The 22232-nt window shown below is 43.3% G+C and overlaps 1 protein-coding gene across 1 annotated transcript in view; it reads right to left on the bottom strand.

Moving 5' to 3' along the window:
* The window catches only part of tm163 (Transmembrane protein 163), a 43330-nt gene extending 22400 nt beyond the window's left edge, over positions 1-20930 (bottom strand). Inside the window, 2 exon segments of the mRNA NM_001140020.1 lie at positions 19047-19166; positions 20464-20930. Coding sequence (NP_001133492.1) covers positions 19047-19166; positions 20464-20653 — 310 coding nt within the window. The 5' untranslated portion in view covers positions 20654-20930.
* Positions 20931-22232: the final 1302 nt, after the last annotated feature.

The following is a 22232-nucleotide window of genomic DNA, read 5'->3' as shown; positions in this document are numbered from 1 at the left end:
CCACCCATCTGGCCGTCCAAAATAACAGACAGGCTCAATTAAATTCTCAACGCATTTAAACCCAGGACTTATATAGCGCAACTACAACACTGTTCTACTCAGCAGGTGTGGTAGTAAGGTAGTAAGATATAATGTGGTGTTTTCACTCAGCATCCACACCAATGTCAGGTTCACAGTGTTAAAATCCTTAGTTAGCCCTCGAAAACAATGTGGCTGCTGCTTTTAATTACCGAGCAGTGAGCAGGACTGAGTACCCCACCAATGTGTACATACAGCTGTTTGTAACACAGATATTTCCTGAGGCTACGTTACGTTTGGGTTGTAGCCTGCCTAGACTTCCTATTCAGGCTGTTTTGAGTAAAAGAGACCAGATCCAACGATCCTAGATAATCAACTCCTAAACTTCCAATCTCGCACGTCAAGCACGTCTCCAACTCAATCATCAAGTTTGCCGACAAAACAAAAAGCGATAAGCCTTGATTACCAACAATGACGAGACACCCTAGAGGGAGGAGGTGAGGGACCTGACAGAGTGGTGCCAGGAAAATAATCTGTCCCTCAACGTCAACAAAACCAAGGAGCTGATCGTGGAATACAGGAGATAGAGAGAGCACGCCCCCATCCACATCGACAGGGACGCAGTGGATAGGGTGAAAAGCTTCAAGTTCCTCGGCGTGCACATCACAACCTGAAATGGTCCACCCACACAGATAGTGTGGTGAAGAAGGAGCAACAGCACCTCTTCAACCTCAGGAGGCTGAAAAAAAATGTGCTTAGCCCCTAAGGACCTCACATACTTCTACAGATGCACCATTGAGAGCCTCCCTTCACCTTAGAGACCGCGGCTCTAAGTACATAGTCATTGAACAGTATTCACATGGCCATGGCTTGCTATAAAAAAAAGGCATTCAGTTACTGTTCGATTGAACAGAATGGGCAAAACGAGTGACCTAAGCGACCAATGAGCGTGGTATGATCGTCGGTGCCAGGCGCGCCGGATCCTGTACCTCAGAAACGGCCGCCCTCCTGGGCTTTTTCACGCATGACAGTGTCTAGGGTTTCCCGAGAATGGTGATACAAACAAAAAACATCCAGTCAGCGGCAGTCCTGTCAGCTCGTTGATGAGAGAGGTCAGAAAGTAGAAAGTACAAAGACAAAAATTGTGCAATCTAACAGGCAGGTCACAAACAGACAAATAATGGCACAGTCAGTACAACAGTGGTGTGCAGAATAGCATCTCGATCCTTGTCACAGACGGGTTAATTGCAGCAGACGACCACACCGGGTTCCACTATCAGCTAAAAACAAGAGGAAGCAGCTCCAGTGGGCACCAACACTGGCGATCACCAACACTGGACAATTAAGGAGTGGAAAAACATTGCCTTGTCTGACGAATCCCAGTTCCTGTTGCGTCATGCTGATGGCAGAGTCAGGATTTGGTGTAAGCAGCATGAGTCCATGGCCCCATCCTGCCTGGTGTCAATGGTAAAGGCTAACGGTGGTGGTGTACTGGTGTGGGGAATGTTTTCCTGGGACACGTTAGATCCCTTGATACCAATTGAGCAACAATTGAATGCCACAGCGTATCTGCTGTTCGCAGCATGAATGTACTGTACCGCTGTCCAATCTGCAGCATGCATGTACTGTACCGCTGTCCAATCTGCAGCATGCATGTACTGTACCGCTGTCCAATCTGCTGCATGCATGTACTGTACCGCTGTCCAATCTGCAGCATGCATGTACTGTACCGCTGTCCAATCTGCAGCATGCATGTACTGTACCGCTGTCCAATCTGCAGCATGCATGTACTGTACCGCTGTCCAATCTGCAGCATGCATGTACTGTACCGCTGTCCAATCTGCAGCATGCATGTACTGTACCGCTGTCCAATCTGCAGCATGCCATCGCGTCAGCACGGACCAACATCCCTGTGGGTGTACCTAATAAACTTCAGAAATTGAGAAATTATTTTTTTCACTGGTCTACACACAATACCGCATAATGTCAAAGTGGAATTATGTTTTTACAAATGTTTACAAATTAATACGAAATTAAAAGCTGAGATTTCTTGGGTCAATAAGTATTCAAGCCCTTTTCTATGACAAGCCTAAATAAGTTCAGGGGTAAACATTTGCTTAACAAGTCACATAATAAGTTGCATGGACTCACTCTGTGTGCAATAATAGCGTTTAACATGATTTTTGAACGACTACCTCATCTCTGTACCCCACACATACAGATAATTGTAAGGTTCCTCAGTCGAGCAGTGAATTTCAAACACAGATTGAACCACAAAGACCAGGAAGGTATTCCAATGCCTCACAAAGTTGTTTCTAACATTCTTTGATAGGTAGGCCTAAAAGTTTTTAGGCAAAATAACCCAATCAAAACAGAAAGCTCCTTGAAATTGGGAACATGCCAGGCCTATTTGTCCTAAATCAATGATGGCCTATTGTTGAGATAATAGAACAAAAAAACTTAAAGAGATCAGATTTTTTGTTTATACATACTTTGCCTCAATGACACACTTCGTTAGCTACCCACCTCGTTCCTTTCTGTCAGCATGTACACGTAGTAAATACACCATCATGATTTCAGAATATGTGTCTTTTCAGATTCCACAATTATTATTGAATAGTTGTGGTCACTACATCACCGCACTCGGTCCTCATCTTTGTAAGTCACCTTGATTTAGCACCTGTGTGTTTTATCAGTTTCTTTATGAAAAGATTTAGCTAACTCCGTGACAGTAGCTAAAGCAAGGAGATAAAGGGGCACACAAGTAGACTACAAATGCATGCTGGACCGGGCATGCCCTGAGCCCGTGAAGTGAGCGCCACTGGAGCGAAGTCGGAGCAGCCGAGAAGGCCGACACTCCAGCCTTTGGGAATATATATATATATCTCTCTCTCTCTCTCTCTCTCTCTCTCTATATATATATATATATTTCTTAATTTAAATTTTGGGGATTTGTGTGTATTGTTTTGTATTGTTAGGTATACTGCACTGTTGGAGCTAGAAACACGCTGCACCTGCGATAACATCTGCATATTTTAAATATGCGTACGCGACCAATAAAATGTTGTTTTATTTGATCTCAGGGTGGACACTCTAACCACAAGGCCACCGAGTTGGTGTGTAACTGCGACGTGCAGGGAATATATTCAGTACCCTATATCCCCCGGTCTCCCCTAATCTGCATAGGATGCGCTCAGACAGTAAACGCACTGCTACTCACAAAAATGTTTCAGCGATATCAAGTTATGATAACGCATGCATTTCATCAAACGCTCGCAGTCAAAGAACCAATAATACTGCAAGCCTCTTGCTCTTTTCCTGTGTTTGGTCCAAACTGCGTTCTCACCTGCAGCGAAAGGCACCAATGGAAACAGACCGAGACCACACTTTTTGAGCGAACGATGTGCGGTGTTTGCTGCGCTCCCAAGTACAGAGTGTTCACACCAGTCCAAACGAACTGAACTAAGGGGGTAAACGCAACAGAGTTCGGAAAAACTGCTCCAAACCCCTGGGTGTACTCTGATTTGGCCTTTCCACTACAGTACTATTTTATTTAAGAGACCAATAATAATAAGTATTTTATTGTTCTAGGTCATGTTCATTAGGCACCAAACAGAAAAAGATTGACTGAAACAGGGAGGGACTACCTGGACTTGTCCAATAAGAAACTATCATTTTCGTTTTTCATTTAAAAATGATTTTTGCTTGCGTGCCCTAATGAACAAGACCCAGGTTTTCTCTTTCTGCAGTCCTCCTGGGGTGTAAAGCCCCCCTCCATGTATCCTTCTAAACACAGTGACACACAGTGGGTGACAGACAGATCTTTCTGGGTCATCCCAGTCCGTATGTCACATGTCAAACCTCCCACCCTCCACTCATCGTCACGGTGACAGAGGCTGGCACATCACCCCGACAGAACACCAGCCACACCGAGAACAGAAGGACTACACCCGAAATGACACCTATTCCCCTATATAGTGCACTACTTTTGAACAGGGCCCATAAGGCACTATATAGGTAATAGGGTGCCATTTCAGACACAGCCATGGTCTCCGTGTGACAGGACAGATCTGGTTAGTGACTAGTCGTTTACTGTAGCTCAGTTGGTAGAGCATGGTGTTTGCAACGCCAGGGTTGTGGGTTCGATTCCCACGGGGGGCCAGCACAGGAAAAAAAAAATGCATGAAATTGTATGAAATGCACTACTGTAAGTCGCTCTGGATAAGAGCGTCTGCTAAATGACTAAAATGTAATTCTCCTCACTTTTTCAAGCCAGATCAAGTGTCTCAGAGAAAGGGTTTAAGAGGAGGGCTTAAACCAACACAGCACAGTAAAGGGAACACTAAAATAACGCATCCTAGATCTGAATGAATGAAATAATCTTATTAAATACTTTTTTCTTTTCATAGTTGAATGTGCTGACAACAAAATCACACAAAAATAATCAATGGAAATCCAATTTATCAACCCATGGAGGTCTGGATTTGGAGTTACACTCAAAATTAAAGTGGAAAACCACACTACAGGCTGATCCAACTTTGATGTAATGTCCTTAAAACAAGTCAAAATGAGGCTCAGTAGTGTGTGTGGCCTTCACGTGCCTGTATGACCTCCCGACAATGCCTGGGCATGCTCCTGATGAAGTGGCGGATGGTCTCCTGAGGGATCTCCTCCCAGACTTGGACTAAAGCATCCGCCAACTCCTGGACAGTCTGTGGTGCAACGTGGCGTTGGTGGATGGAGCGAGACATGATGTCCCAGATGTGCTCAATTGGATTCAGGTCTGGGGAACGGGCGGGCCAGTCCATAGCATCAATGCCTTCGTCTTGCAGGAACTGCTGACACACTCCAGCCACATGAGGTCTAGCATTGTCTTGCATGAGGAGGAACCCAGGGCCAACCGCACCAGCATATGGTCTCACAAGGGGTCTGAGGATCTCATCTCGGTACCTAATGGCAGTCAGGCTACCTCTGGCGAGCACATGGAGGGCTGTGCGGCCCCCCAAAGAAATGTCACCCCACACCATTACTGACCCACCGCCAACCGGTCATGCTGGAGGATGTTGCAGGCAGCAGAACGTTCTCCACGGCGTCTCTAGACTCTGTCACGTCTGTCACATGTGCTCAGTGTGAACCTACTTTCATCTGTGAAGAGCACAGGGCGCCAGTGGCGAATTTGCCAATCTTGGTGTTCTCTGGCAAATGCAAAACGTCCTGCACGGTGTTGGGCTGTAAGCACAACCCCCACCTGTGGACGTCGGGTCCTCATACCACCCTCATGGAGTCTGTTTCTGACCGTTTGAGCAGACATATGCACATTTGTGGCCTGCTGGAGGTCATTTTGTAGGGCTCTGGCAGTGCTCCTCCTGCTCCTCCTTGCACAAAGGCGGAGGTAGCGGTCCTGCTGCTGGGTTGTTGCCCTCCTACGGCCTCCTCCACGTCTCCTGATGTACTGGCCTGTCTCCTGGTAGCGCCTCCATGCTCTGGACACTACGCTGACAGACACAGCAAACCTTCTTGCCACAGCTCGCATTGATGTGCCATCCTGGATGAGCTGCACTACCTGAGCCACTTGTGTGGGTTGTAGACTCCGTCTCATGCTACCACTAGAGTGAAAGCACCGCCAGCATTCAAAAGTGACCAAAACCTCAGCCAGGAAGCATAGGAACTGAGAAGTGGTCTGTGGTTACCACCTGCAGAACCACTCCTTTATTGGGGGTGTCTTGCTAATTGCCTATAATTTCCACCTGTTGTCTATTCCATTTGCACAACAGCATGTGAAATGTATTGTCAATCAGTGTTGCTTCCTAAGTGGACAGTTTGATTTCACAGAAGTGTGATTGACTTGGAGTTACATTGTGTTGTTTAAGTGTTCCCTTTATTTTTTTGAGCAGTATACTTCGCCACCATGGCCTATTTAGTGCCTTACCTCCCTTATCCTACCTCATTTGCACACACTGTATATAGACTTTTTCTACTGTATTATTGACTGTATGTTTGTTTATTCCATGTGTAACTCTGTGTTGTTGTATGTGTCGAACTGCTTTGCTTTACCTTGGCCAGGTCGCAATTGTAAATGAGAACTTGTTCTCAACTTGCCTACCTGGTTAAATAAAGGTGAAATACATTTTGTTTTTAATTATTGAGGAAAATAGTCCTATTGTTGGAAACAAACAGCCTTATAATGTCACATTTGTTTACTTTCCAAGCTATAGCACACAATTTGTGACAACAACACTAATCTCTCTCTGCCTCCCTCTGCCTCTATCTGCTCCGTTCACCCAGAGTGACAGAGACAGCAGGGCAGATGGGAGATGTGTCACTCTCTCTGTCTCTCCGGAGACTTAAGTCAGTCCCTTTCCACAACATAGATGACAGATGTCATTGGTTCCTCACAGCCACTCCAGATTACTTCATTTCTGTGTCAATTCTCTCTGCGCTGACACTGACAATTACAATGATCAAATCCTTTGAAGCATATTCTTGGGTAGGGATCACAGATCTGACAAAAATATAATATGCAAGTGTTATGATATACCCATGTGACATGGGTATTATTAAATCAAATAATAAAATGTACAAGAGTACGCCATCTCAGAGTCACAGGAAATATGTCCGGAGCGGAGAGTTTTAAAAACAGCTCTGCCTAGGTATGGAAAGGAACCGTTGATGTTCACAGATCCTGTATGGGACAGTGGGCAGTGTCAGAAGATACGCTGAACAGAGAAGCTACCCAGACGGACTGTTGTTGCAGTGTGTGGGTAAAATCACTGGGGAAGCCAAGCATGAAGAAAGCAACATTACAACCTACGTGTTGTGATCAATGCGCTGTTTGCTCTATAACCTGTTAGTTCACATGCCTTGCCACTGTGATATATACTGTAGACCTAAGGCAGAGACAATAAGAAGACAGAATAAATTCAACAACAACTTGGTTTCATCACAAAACCACAGAGCAACATCTGTCCCCAAAGCATATTGCATGTAACAAAAGAGTTTCATGACCTGCAGCATGGTCAATCAAGTTAATGTTTTCTCCATTTTCAGACTACTAAACAACTATTGATTTAGAGCCACGGAGAGTTGCCGCAAGTCGCAAAGAAAACAAAGAGGCTGCCTCCACTATTCCAGCACCATTTCAACTTCAACATCCTCAAATAACCTCTGCTTAGTCTAATACAGTGACAATTAAAAGGTACCCCAAAAAATGTTGCCCAATCAACGTAAGCTAAATATGATGTGTGTGTGTGTGTGTGTGTGTGTGTGTGTGTGTGTGTGTGTGTGTGTGTGTGTGTGTGTGTGTGTGTGGAAGTTGACTCACCCTACTTGTAGAGAAACAACAATGCCATCCTCCTCTTTTTCATGTTGTCAAAATGCTACACACTTCTAGTTTTCCTTTCATGGGCATCGATAAGCCAGCTAGTAAACATTAGCCTACTACATTTAGCTACAGATTGAACTTCCATCCTCTCAGGCCAGGGGCATAATGAATGAATTAATGGCGGCAACAATGTCATACTCGTTTGGACCAGACAGCATCAGATAGATGGCCTACACATTAGAGAGACAGAGGGGCGGTGTTTTGCTCGCCTTGGATGCTTTCTCCGGGGAGATACATTTAGCCTCTCAATTGAAGGAAATTTATGAAAAACAGAGACGAAATATTCATGATTTATGTATTATTATTTTTTTATTGGTACATTTTTGGGGGGAAGTCTGGCTTCGCTTGCCATCAATGAATACACGCTACTGTTGTGTTGGGGCCAATGCCAGTGTGTTTACCCCAATAGCATTAGGCTTAACCTATGTACAGCAGTGTCAGTGTGCCAGCTGCATCTCTATCAGTGGTGGAGCAATTGAGAGCAGGTTAATCAGTTGAAATGCAGTTTACTACACTCTTTACTACCAGAGGGTAATATAACCACATATATGTTTTCCCCATAATATTCCATAGTATACTATCATATTGCGATTTTATTTGTATATTTGTTTACTGGTGTGGTTTAATGCTTGCTTGGTCAGCATGATTCTAAAACTGAGCTGGTGAACTATGTGAAATTGTATTGTAATTTACAGAAATACAGTACATTATACATTGTTTAATAATTCAGTCTGTGTGTGTGTGTGTGCGTGCGTGTGTGAGTGAGTGATTGATTGAGTGAGTGAGTGAGTGAGTGCGTGCGTGAATAGAAATAGCTGGGACAAGCACAGACATTCCACAGGCCCTTACCTAGCCTACACAGAGAGGTGTAAAACAATGTTTTCAAAGCCTTGCTTCAAATCTGTAGTTTCTGCATACCACCTCCAACACCCCCCACCTGCCCAGGTATGAGGATATACTGTGTTTTATGTCATGTGACAAAGCCCAATGAACCACACTACCTGCACCTCCCAAAAGTAAAAGCACTCCAGTCAGGCTTAATCAAAAGGTCAAAGTATGTGAAAAGAAGCAAATACTATTTGAACCCCCCACCCATTCCCCCCCAGCCTATCCATCCAAGGGCAGGTAGGTGAAGTGGACATGGCAGAAGACAATCACCACTCAGTCAACTCCATGCCCCCACACTCGCTACTCTCAGCCTCCCTCCCAATCTCCTTTCATCCCTTCCTCCCTCCCTCTGCCTGCTCCTGCTGTTCATATGAGAACAGAGAAGGGAGCGCTTCCCTCCCTCTTTTCTCTCTCTCTCTCTATTTCTCCACATGCACCTCCTGCTGCTCTTATTTTTAGACTGCAGACTCTTTGGGGGCTTGTGCTCCAGCTTATAGAGACGCACAGTTCTGAATGCATTAATATGTGATGCATCTCTCCCTCTCTCTCTCCCTCTCTCCCCCCCCCCTCTCATTTAGATTGTTCCTTTTTGGTTTGTTTTTCCCGTGCATGTGGCCTTGAAGTTCTATGTAGCATCTCAGTTGCATCTTAATTGTGTGTGTGTGTGTGTGTGTGTGTGTGTGTGTGTGTGTGTGTGTGTGTGTGTGTGTGTGTGTGTGTGTGTATGTCTGTGTGGTTGTGTTTGTGGGTGTGGGTGTGCATGCATGCGTGCATAACTGCATGTGCGTGCGTCTGTGCATATCTCTGTGTGTGTCTTTCTCTGTCTCTCTCCGGGGTACACCGAGCGATGCGATCTGTATTCAGGGTCTGCCTCAGGGCTGTGTGCCCTGGCATCCACCGCTCAGCCACCACCCAGACCGGTAGGGCACTCCCACTCAGAACACAGTGAACAGACTGGTGACATGTGGCTGGTATTTCACTAAGCCCTGTGTTGGGTAATGTGATGTGTCGAGTGTGTTGTGAAATTGACATTCAGGTCACCCGAAAAGCAGTCAAAGGAAAAAGGTATTTGTGAAGCAAACCAAGGGAAAGCTATTGAAATTCGAAAGGTATTATTTAGTGAAATTCAACAAGCACAACACATTTTCAAAAAGCACGCACACACAAACATGGCAATTGTGGAACCTGATTATGCTATGACATCCAAAGAATGAGTGGGCAGGAAGGAAGAGAGAAACAGCAGCTCCACCAGGAACAGGGGTGGAGAAATCCACGTTGTCAAAACAGTCATCAGTCAATCAGTCAGAGTTGAGAAAGTTCACACACACACACACACACACACACATTAGGGAGGAGGGAGAGAGTGAAAGGGCCTCCATGCATCGACTGGCCTCAAATGGATGCGAATGAATCTGCCATTTAAGAGCCGACGACCTGCCACTGAGCGCTTGTTAATTGTATCCCGAGGAAGATGTGAAGTATCTGGGACATTTTTGTCCCTAGTTCCTACATCACAGCCTGGCTGGTGCACGATTTCATATGCACACGTCTTCCTCCCTACGTCCCCTCCCCATTTCCCCCTAAAAACCTGTCCCAGATGACAAACAGCTTAGAAAATGCAATTTCCGTGGTGTGATTTAATTGTGGTCGAGTATCTTTGAAATCGCATAAAGACTCAGCAAGCAGAGGACAGTTAAACAACACACACAAGTAAGCTAGCTGTGCTTTCCACGTTGATCACCTTGTACAACAAACACACAAGCACACACACAATAAACATGCACACACCTATTGGCCTATTGATCTGGGCAGCAAGGAATCTATATGACCCAAGTCAAATGTACTTGTGCAACTGCACGCATCACTGAGAATTCGCACCAAAACCAGAGCTGGTTGCAACAGTGTTTCCTTAATGCTAATGTTTTTCTGTTTGCATACCCCAGTAGCCATCGTTCTGGTAGACATCTACCATATAGAGAAAGACCCCAGGTCCCAGATACACATAATAGCCAATCAGTCACTTTTCTTACGCAGTACATACGCACTGAAGATGATACGGGACACACCAAAACGTCTGTGTTTTGGATTACACAGAACATTCCATAAAGGGTGGCAGAGCCATTTAATCCCAATGTCAAATAACGTTAATTGCTTAACCTCAATATTTGCTTTCATTGACTTCAGAACTGTGAAGGGGTGTGTACTGTGTATATGTGGTTAATGTCCAGTACCAGTCGAAAGTTTGGAGAGAATGCCAAGAGTGTGCAAAGCTGTCATCAAGGCAAAGGGTGGCTCCTTTGAAGAATCTCAAATATAAAATATATATTTTGATTTGTTTAACACTTTTTTGGTTAATACATGATTCCAAATGTGTTAATTCATAGTTTTGATGTCTTCACTATTATTCTACAATATAGAAAATAGTCAAAATAAAGGAAAACCCTGGAATGAGTAGGTGTGTCCAAACCTTTGACAAGTACTGTATGTCTCCATCCCAAATGTCACCCTGTTCCGTATATGGGCTCTGGTCAAAGGTAGTGCACTACAAAGGGAAAAGTGTGCCATTTGGGATTCAACCTATGTACAGTATATTTACAATGCTGGATTGTAAAGCCACTAAATGGATTGAAGTCATTTATTGTAGGTTCTTGGTTCATGCTATGAACTGAACATCATGTACTAAGCATTGTTAATTACAGTTTTTCTCAATTGCTAAAACACTAAAACCCATTGGCTGAACTGTAACGACGGTCGTCAGGAATGGACCGAGGCGCAGCGGGTTGAGTGCTCATAATTAACTTTTTAATGAACACACTTACACAAACAAAACAAAACGATGGACGACGAATACAGACTTAAAGGCAAACAACAGCAATTCAAGTGACAACCTCCCACAAATACAAACACACCCTAATATATAGGACTCTCAATCAAAGGCAACTAGACAACACCTGCCTTCAATTGAGAGTCCACACCCCAATTAACTAAACATAGAAACAGACTAACTAGAAAGAACATAGACTAACAGAGCAGTGACCAAAAAACCCCGGAATACATAAATCAACTACCCTCTACATAATACACACACCCCGAACCACATAAACCAAATACCCTCTGCCACGTCCTGACCAGCCTACACTAACAAAATAACCCTCATACTGGTCAGAACGTGACATGAACAAAGTTCTCAGTTGCCTGGACTCATTTAGCTAATTATGCAGTCTGTTGTCAATAGCTTAAACCATTTCACGTGGTAAAACACAATTTGCAGATCTCACTTTTCAGCAAAACTCTAAACACATTCTCATTCTCAAAACACATTCTGCACTCTAATGCACATGTCATCCATACTGGTAAACACAAGTGGCAACAATCAAATACAAATAGAGAACACATGTCATTTATTGAACACAACCACTCAAAATGGATTTAACCTGTTTGAAATGATGCGACACAACCAATATAAGCCAGTTCAGAGAGCAAACAGGTTGTTGAAGGTGGGAAGGAGAAAGTCTGAGAATGGATAGAAGAAACAATGTGAGAGGACGAGGACGAGTGCGTATGTGAGGTGGGCGACGAGGAGGAAGAGGAGGAGGAGGGCAAGAAAGAGGAAGAGGAGGACGAAGAGGAAGAGGAAGACAAAGAGTGGAAATATCTAATGAAATTCGAGCAACAGTTATAGACCATGTTCTTGTCCATGGACTGACAATGAGGGAAGCAGGACTTAGAGTGTAACCCAATTTGAGCCAATTTTCTGTGTCCACCATAGTAAGGACATTCAGAGAAGAGAACAGGTACAGTATACTACTGTATTTTTGTAATTGCAGATTTACTGTACTACACTATATGCAGCTGTTTCAATAGACATTTGTCAAGTTAATCACTGTATGTATTGTACTGCATGAATATGTTTTGTAACTGCACAACTACTTTTTGTAGAATTGCAAGGCTGCCACATGCAGGTGGAAGGACAGCTATATTCACTCGGGAGCAAGAGGCCGTTATAGTTGGCATGGTCCTTCAAGATAATGCAATACGACTCAGAGAAATCCAGGAACAAGTGATACAAGACAACACACACTTCCAGGGAATTGACAGTGTGAGCATTTCCACAATTGACCGTGTCCTCCATCGTAACAGGATGCGAATGAAACAAGTATACAGAGTACCTTTTGAGCGCAACTCACCAAGGGTGAAAGAACTGCGAGCTCAGTATGTGCAAGTAAGTGTACATTCAGAAACATTTACTGTAATCCAGATTGTCTACAGTACTAACACATACTATGTGAATGACATTACTCTTCAGTACATACAATGTATGTGAATCAGAAGTGCATACAGTAGGCCTAATTGTACTCTACAGTATAGCACTGTCTCTGTACGACTTACAAAATCCTACATACAGTATATTGTATTTCTACACAGACAATATTTGACTTGGAATCCTTGGACAGACCACATGAGTTCATCTTTGTCGATGAAGTAGGCTTCAATCTAACAAAGAGGAGAAGGAGAGGCATGATTGGACAGTGGGCCTTTGTTGAAGTCCCTGGTCAACGAGGTGGCAATGTCACAATCTGTGTTTGCTATCAGCAACCATGGTGTTCTACATCACCATGTTACACTCGGGCCATATAACACCCAGCACCTTCTAACATTTATTGCCAATCTAAGAGATATTTTATTTGAGCAGCAGGTTCAAGAGCAGCAGGGTCAAGAGCTAAATGAGAATCCCATTCCCACCTATGTGATAGTGTGGGACAATGTCAGTTTCCACCGAGCTGCTCAGGTAAGGGAATGGTTTAACATCGATGGGCAGTTTATGAACTTGTACCTCCCTCCATACTCGCCTTTCCTGAATCCGATTGAGGAGTTTTTCTCCTCTTGGAGATGGAAAGTGTATGATAGACAACCCGACACCAGAGTAAATCTGCTGCAAACCATGGATTTAGCCTGTGGTGATATAGGTGAGGAATCATGTCAGGGCTGGATACGGCACACAAGAGGCTTCTTCCCCCGTTGCCTCAGGAGGGACAATATTGCTTGTGATGTGGACGAAGTGCTCTGGCCTGACCCAGCCCAAAGACAAGAAGAAGCACATTGATCACATGTTTACTCCTTAGATTTTTGTCCCTTTTAGTATTGTATACTGTAGTACAGTGCATTGTAGGCTGTATACTGTACAATGGACAAATTGTATGGCCCTGAACATTGTGCTTTCCATTTATTAACAGTACTGACTGCGCAATAGATTTTGACTGGTTGCAGGTTCATATCAACAAAGAACAAGAATTACAGTATCACAGAGACAAAGGACAAGTTTGTGAGATGCAGGGTACAGTAGTGTAAAAATAGGGGTACAAGGAGGAGGAAGAACAAAAAACTAAATTGCAAAGAGCAAAGCTGAGTAGTAATTTCTGATCAATGTTGAGCTACTATGATAGAACCTGTTTTCGTTCATCAAAAGACAATGACGGAAAAATATGATTTTTTTTTTAATTAAAAATGTACTTCTCCCTGAGAATTGTATGTTTTGAACAATGTGTTTTCTATTTTTCGGTGTATTGTTTACTGACTGCTTGAGAGCGTATATCATTTTGATCACTTTATTTATGATTTGAGAGCAGTGTTTGATTTTGAACACAGGTAAAGCTGTTTTGAGGCGAATGTTCCATTTTGCGAGAGGAGTCAGAGGTTATGTAAATAGTGCTTGAAGATGAGGTTTTGTGTTTAATGTTTTCAGGAAATGGAGCAAGGTTTCAGAAATTGTGTTTTAGCAATTGAGAAAAACTGTAAGCAGGGAGAAAGAGCGAGGGTGAGAGAGAGAAAGAGCGAGAGAGTGTTTTTTAACCTGCCGAGAGAGAGCGAGAGAGCGAGAGAGCGAGAGCGAGAGAGAGAGGTGTTAAAAGTAAAGTAACTTCCACCAAACACACTCTGACAGAGAAAAAGGAGGAAGGACTGCAGCCCTCGTCAGAACAGGAAATGTGCCGCTCATTTAGAAACAGGAAACTCTGCAGTCGAAAACAGAATTACAGACCAGATTCATCCAATACTATAACAACTATTGTGTGTCCCCATAAACCCACACAACTAGGACTGTGGCTAAACCAAGAGCTTGTAGAACTATTCTAAATTAAATTCCTATTTCTCATTCCAAACTGACACTGCATGGAGGAGGTGATTGAACAAGGGCTTGTTGCCCTTTCTGTTTCTCTCTTGAGGGGCAGGTTGATTTCAGAGTAATGAGATATCAGTGTGCAAGCAGATCACTTTTTACAACGGCTGTATCTTTCTCCAACTCAGTGACTTGTAGTTAGATTATCCACCTGAGATTGGAAGGTTGGAGGCTGGAAAGCCGGACGAGCCATACCAAAGAATAAAAATGGGACTTGATGACTCTCTGCTTGGCACAAATATGTCAGTATTATAATGTACTGTTAGCTGTAGATAACAAGCATAGCTCTAGGCAAGACAGGTACACATCCTTTGATCAAGGCTTCAGTCTTCTCTCTATATATTCTTCACAGCCTTGCCTAAGTATAAAACCTTATCTGTGTCCCGAATGGCACCTTATTCCCTCTTCCCTACATAGTGCACTATCTTTGACCAGAGCCCTATATGGGCCCTGGTCAAAAGTAGTGCACTATATAGGGAAGAGGGGGCATTTGGGACATGGCCCCTTGCAACCTTGAGATTGAAACTCCCCTGAATATTGCTGCTGAATATGGCTCCACTTTGATCTGTTCCCAGATCTGTTTCCAGTCAACAGAACAGCATCCTGACCTCCTTACTTATTCTCGGGTGCTGAATCTTCACCTTACTCCTACAGAGATGAATTGAGCCGCTTGACCAATAGAAAGTTAGTCGTTTTGTATGAACTTTTCACTGTTTACTATTCACTGCTGCATTTTCACTTATCACTGAAACAATTTGTATTAGCTGAATATCTTACAAATTAAAAGACAAAATAATTTAAAGACATGGAATAAGGTAAAATCATGTTACCAACTTTATACGGTGAACACCTACAGTGAACCACTGTACCTAGTACCTACTGCATCTGGGAAATCCAACTGCAACTAAAACCTAGGGTGATAATATAGCATGACTAATCAGACATGGCGGTTTGTCAACGCAAAAAAAAAAGTGCAAATGACAAAAAAACCTTTCTCAATCAAATTTGAAAAGTCATGATTTGACTGACATATACGAGGGGTTGAGATTCATACACTGGCTGAAATGAAACAGCACAGAGAGATTCCATACTCCACCCTGCAACCCCAAAGCACAACATGAGTCATCTTATCCACATGGGTCCCATCCTGAAGAAGTCTTGTGGAGCTATATCACACAAAAAAGAGCTTGTGAGAGCTATAGAAGTTACTGTATTCTAATACAATACGGAGAAATCTGAGCTTTTCAATAACTATTCGAACATGCTTTGTTTGTTTGCTTTATTTTCAATATGTCCACCTCACAGATAATGTACAGTTGAAGTCGGAAGTTTATATACCCCTTAGCCAAATACATTTAAACTCAGTTTTTCACAATTCCTGACATTTAATCCTAGTAAAGATTCCCTGTCTTAGGTCAGTTAGGATCACCACTTTATTTTAAGAATGTGAAATGTCAGAATAATAGTAGAGAGAATGATTTATTTCCGCTTTTATTTCTTTCATCACATTCCCAGTGGGTCAGAAGTTTACATACACTCAATTAGTATTTGGTAGCATTGCCTTTAAATTGTTTAACTTGGGTCAAACATTTCGGGTAGCCTTCCACAAGCTTCCCACAATAAGTTGTGTGAATTTTGGCCCATTCATCCTGACAGAGCTGGTGTAACTGAGTCAGGTTTCTAGGCCTCCTTGCTCGCACATGCTTTTTCAGTTCTGCCCACAAATTTTCTATGGGATTGAGGTCAGGGCTTTGTGATGGCCACTCCAATACTTTGACTTTGTTGTCCTTAAGCCATTTTGCCCCAACTTTGGAAGTATGCTTGCGGTCATTGTCCATTTGGAAGACCCATTTGCGACCAAGCTTTAACTTCCTGACTGATGTCTTGAGACAACTTCAATATATCCACATAATTTTCCTGCCTCATGATGCCATCTATTTTGTGAAGTGCACCAGTCCCTCCTGCAGCAAAGCACCCCCACAACATGATGCTGCTATCCCGTGCTTCACGGCTGGGATGGCGTTCTTCGGCTTGCAAGCCTCCCCCTTTTTCCTCCAAACATAACGATGGTCATTACGGCCAAACAGTTCTATTTTTGTTTCATCAGACCAGAGGACATTTCTCCAAAAAGAACGATCTTTGTCCCCATGTGCAGTTGCAAACTGTAGTCTGTATTTTTTATAGCGGTTTTGGATCAGTGGCTTCTTCCTTGCTGAGCGGCCTTTCAGGTTATGTTGATATAGGACTCGTTTTACTGTGGATATAGATACTTTTGTACCTCTTTAATCCAGCATCTTCACAAGGTCCTTTGCTGTTGTTCTGGGATTGATTTGCACTTTTCGCACCAAAGTATGTTCAGCTCCAGGAGACAGAACACGTCTCCTTCCTGAGTGGTATGATGGCTGCGTGGGTCCATGGTGTTTATACTTGCGTACTATTGTTTGTACAAATGAACGTGGTACCTTCAGGCGTTTGGAAATTTCTGCCAAGGATGAACCAGACTTGTAGAGGTCTACACATTTTTTTTTGAGGTCTTGGCTGATTTCTTTTGATTTTCCCATTATGTCAATCAAAGAGGCACTGAGTTTGAAGGTAGGCCTTAAAATACATCCACAGGTACACCTCCAATTCACTCAAACGATGTTAATTAGCCTATCAGACACTTCAAAGCCATGACATCACTTTCTGGAATTTTCCAAGCTGTTTAAAGGCACAGTCAACTTAGTGTATGTAAACTTCTGACCCACTGGAATTGTGATACAGTGAATTATAAGTGAAATAATCTGTCTGTAAACAATTGTTGGAAAAATGACTTGTGTCATGCACAAAGTAGATGTCCTAACCGACTTGCTAAAACTATAGTTTGTTAACAAGAAATTTGTGGAGTGGTTGAAAAACAAGTTTTAATAACTCCAACCTAAGTGTATGTAAACTTCCGACTTCAACTGTATGTAGTGTTACATAGAGGAGGAAAGTTCAATAGAAACACAAACTAGTAACAGTCTAGAAATAACTCTCCATGACCACCAGCAGAATGAAAGCCGTTTGGGGGTGGCAGATGGCCTAGAGGATAGAGAGGCAGACCTGTAGCTGTATGGCTGTTGGTTCAAATCCCAGGGCCAGGCATGAAAAAAAGTGTCCTGTCTTAACTGAACTGGCAACCAGGAGGGCTGCTGTTTAGATTGCAGGTATCATCTCCTACACGGCAGGAGATGATACCTGCAAGGTACTTAATAACCGCAGAACTGACTCTAGGCACTGAACTGTGTGTTGACAATGAAGTATATATTCTATTCCTGTCAATTTACTGTAGCTTGGCAGTCAGATCTGTTTCTACTTTGGCCAACCCACCATTGCTAAGCAAAATGGCTAACAAGCATCATTTACTATTATAAGACCATCATAAACCTTTTGAATGTTGCACATTTCTGGAGTCAAACATTGTAAGACACACTACACGGCCAAAAGTATGCGGACACCTGCTCATCAAACATCTCATTCCAAAATCATGGCCATCAATATGGAGTTGGTCCCCCCTTTGCTGCTATAACAGCCTCCACTCTTCTGGGAAGGCTTTCCACTAGATGATGGAACATTGCTGCGGGGACTTGCATCCATTCAGCCACAAGATCATTAGTGAGGTCGGGCACTGATGTTGGGCGATTAGGCCTGGCTCGCAGTCGGTGTTCCAATTCATCCCAAAGGTGTTCAATGGGGTTGAGGTCAGGGCTCTGTGCAGGCCAGTCATGTTCTTCCACACCGATCTTGACAAACCATTGGCATCTGCCAAACCCAGATTCGTCTGGGATGGTGAAGAATGATTTATTACTCCAGAGAACGCGTTTCCACTGCTCCAGAGTCCAATTGCAGCAAGCTTTGTTCAGACGATGTTCACAGACGGTGTTCACGAGCTACCCACTTCAGCGCTTGGCAGTTCCGTTCTGTGAGCTTGTGTGGCCTACCACATCACGGCTGAGCCGTTGTTGCTCCTAGACGTTTCCACTTCACAATAACAGCACTTACAGTTGACAAGGCAGATCTTGCAGGGCACAAATTTGACCAACTGACTTGTTGGAGAGGTGGCATCCTATGATGGTGTCATGTTGAAAGTCACTGAGCTCTTCATAAGCCCATTCTAATGCCAATGTTTGTCTATGGAGATTACATTGCTATGTGCTCGATTTTATACACTTGTCAGCAACGGGTGTGGCGGAAGTAGCCAAATCCACTAATTTGAAGGGGTGCCCACATACTTTTGGCCATGTAGTGTATGTTTAGTAAACATGTGCAGTATGGTATGTGTACTGTATGTTATGTGTTAGAGTAGATACACCCATACAACATGTGGCGTGCTATCTATAGTCATAAGATTTGCAAAATTGACAAGTTCAAAAAGAGCCTATTGGGAACTGTCGCATATAAAAATCATCACCAGGAAGACATTGCCTCAAAGCCTGGTCACAGATCTGTTTGTGCTGTCTTATCAACTCACCAGAGTTGGCAAGGCAGCAGAAACAGATCTGGGACCAGGCTTATTCCCTCATCCCTCAGAGAGAACAAGAGAACGAAGAAACGTATACTCACTGAAAGCTGCTACTGCCAGGACCAGCGTCACAAAGATGGAAACCCAGGAGACCCACAATGCTTTCTTGCGGTAGCTTTGAGCTTCGTGGGGCTTTAGCCTCATGCTGCTCTCCAGTAAGCCTGTCAAAAGCAACACGCAAGGGTGAGATTCCAGAATGCTTTTAGCACTCATATCATAATCTTTTGTCCATTCCCTACAATAGATTTAAGATTATGTACATGCTATGAAGCTTCCTGGTTTCTGTAACAAACAAAAAATGAAGCAATACACGAATTTGAAGGATCCTTGTATTGTAGACTACTAAAAACCCAGAGGTGTGAGGACTGGCTCAGGTGTGATAATAGTGTAGGGTTACACAGTAAACTACTGTCTCACAATAGTGATAATGATGAGGTACTGTGGGCCATCAAGAAATGATCTTCTAGACATTAAATCAAGTTGGTCACTAGCTGAGTCCTACCGACTGCAACCTCAAGAGCCTGGGATGTATTCACTACTTCTAGCAACAAGAAACCATTTTACAGTTTAAGAACCAATTTGAAGCAAACAGAAAAAACGGAATAAACGGGGTGGGACCTACCTGAATTTGTCCAATAGAAACCCTCTTTTCCGTTGCAAAACCTTTTCAGTTTGGAGTAAACGGTTTCTGTTGCGAAATGTTTTGCAAAAGACTAAACATTTTGCAACAGAGTCAGCATAATAAATAAATACATATTCCTCTAAAATGTGTTTTGAATAAGGTGAATTGCATATAGAAGCTAGAGGGTGTGGACATGTTTTCTTTTAGAGTCGGTTGATCAGAGTGCCAGCATGTAGGCTATACTATAACGGTCATTGATACAATTATCTCAGAGACGTATTCCTTAGATGTGTAGGATCGGTGATGGAGTTAGTGCCCTGATATTATCAAGCAGTTTGTCTGTCAGTGTAAAACGTAATAAATGTGTTACGGCTGCCTTACTATACCCCCTTCAAGTAAAGTCTAATCCATAATTGTTTCAGGTCTCCAGTCTGCTTAAAGAGACTACTTATAATGTATAATGGAAATTCTAGACACGTGTTGGGAGTAGCCCATAAGCGTTCAGAGTAACTCAAATGCATTGCTATGACAGTTTAGTTTGTTGAGATATTTCTGCTAAAAGAAAAAATACGAAACGTACATAGAATGTTGGTTTACTTTGTACTATCGACAGACTATTATATCTAATTGTGTTAGTGGACTGCAATCATTTCTGGTGCACAAAGCGTTCATTAAAAAAAAACTTACTTGAAAATGATTAATAATATTGCGATATTATCCAATGAAGGCGCACATATATCACAACTCAGACGCACTCTAGGCTGAAGTATCCTAGTCTACGTTTAAATAGCAGGCGTATTCTATTTTTGTTTGATTTCTCATAGTTATCGGCCTACCTTGCCCCTCCACGCTATCGCTAATCTTCATCTCCTGGTCCATCTTGAATTTAGGTTCCCCCTGACTTGCTCTTTTGGGTGGCTGTTGATCTGTCGGGTCGCACTGGCCGTTCACAGTCGACGGATCAACAATAGTTGGATCCGGGATGGTGCTCACCCTCACCGGGTCTGAGGCTGTAGAGTCCGTCATTGCCCAAAATTGCGGTTCCAATTAGGCAACTCCAAAAGTCTCACACCAAAGCGTGAAGTTCCGTCCTCAAGCGTTGAGTTGCGGCCGGCGGAGTCGGCTTCTGTAGATCTGAGCGCAGTATGGAGCGCATCAATACCGTGCCCCCATGCCAGTCATGAATTCGAAGTCGAGTGCGAAGACAGCAGCAAGAGGACTCTAATTACGAATCTAGTTTATTTAACGAGATCTCTGGGTTGTGTGGAATCCGTACCCATGTCCATGTCAAGTCTGCTTATCAGTGAACACTGGAGACTGTAGACATGTTTGCCACGCTACAACAGTTCCCGGTTCGACTCCGCCGCGCGTTATGAACAACATCTGTCCCAGGTGGTTCTCGAGAAAGCATCGAATTTTACTGGCGCACAGTAGGCGATTCCAAATAGTCTCAGAAGAATATTAAAGGAAAACAAACACATACAATTAGAAATATATGTGCTTTGTGGCCTGTAACTATTTTACCAATGCCATTTACAAACATTTTTCTATTTCTAAATATGTATTTATTTAGTGGCCTACATCAGGTAAGTCTATTAGGCCAACATGATCATAGGTCCAGAGTAGAGTGCATTTTTGAATATTACAGAAATATTTCAATACCTTAACAAGTTTACATCAAGTTCATATCAGCCATCTTAAGGCCCCTTCAAAGTCTGTTAAGGTGCTCCACGGGCCCTGTGCAGGCTAGATCCAAGGCCATCTTGTAGGTTGGCCTCTGGGGGCTCCACAGGGCCTGTGGAGCACCTTAACAGACTTTGCAGGGCCCCCAAAGATGGCTCAAATGAACTTGATGTAAACTTGAATGCTGGAATGTCGTTTTCCTCAAAGATCAAGACTAAAAACTGCACGCTTAAACCTCTTTGGTTGCTGACCTATATACGGTGCATTTGGAAAGTATTCAGACCCCTTCACTTTTTCTGCATTTTGTTACACTGCAGCCTTATTCTAAAATTGATTAAATCGTTTTTTCCAGCCTCATCAATCTAAAGCAAAATCTGAAATATAACATTTACATAATTATTCAGACCCTTTACTCAGTACTTTGTTGAACCAACTTAGGCAGCGATTACAGCCTCGAGTCTTCTTGGGTATGACGCTACAAGCTTGGCACACCTGTATTTGGGGAGTTTCTCCCATTCTTCTCTGCTGATCTTCTCAAGCTCTGTCAGGTTGGATGGGGAGCGTTGCTGCACAGCTATTTTCAGGTTACTCCAGAGATGTTTGATCAGGTTCAAGTCCAGGCTCTGGCTGGGCCACTCAAGGACATTCAGACATGTCCCGAAGCCACTCCTCCGTTGTCTTGGCTGTGTGCTTAGGGTCGTTATCCTGTTGGAAGGTGAACCTTCACCCTAGTCTGAGATCTTGAGCACTCTGGAGTAGGTTTTCATCAAGGATCTCTCTGTACTTTGCTCTGTTCATCTTTCCCTCGATCCTGACCGGGTTCCCAGTCCCTGCTGCTGAAAAACATCACCACAATAGGATGCTAACACTACCATGCTTCACCGTAGGGATGGTGCCAGGTTTCCTCCAGACGTGACGCTTG

This window comes from Salmo salar, chromosome 17 (genome assembly GCF_965601325.2).
Source record: "Salmo salar chromosome 17, fSalSal1, whole genome shotgun sequence".
NCBI classification, from domain to species: domain Eukaryota; kingdom Metazoa; phylum Chordata; class Actinopteri; order Salmoniformes; family Salmonidae; genus Salmo; species Salmo salar.
This window is presented reverse-complemented; position numbering and strand designations above follow the sequence as displayed.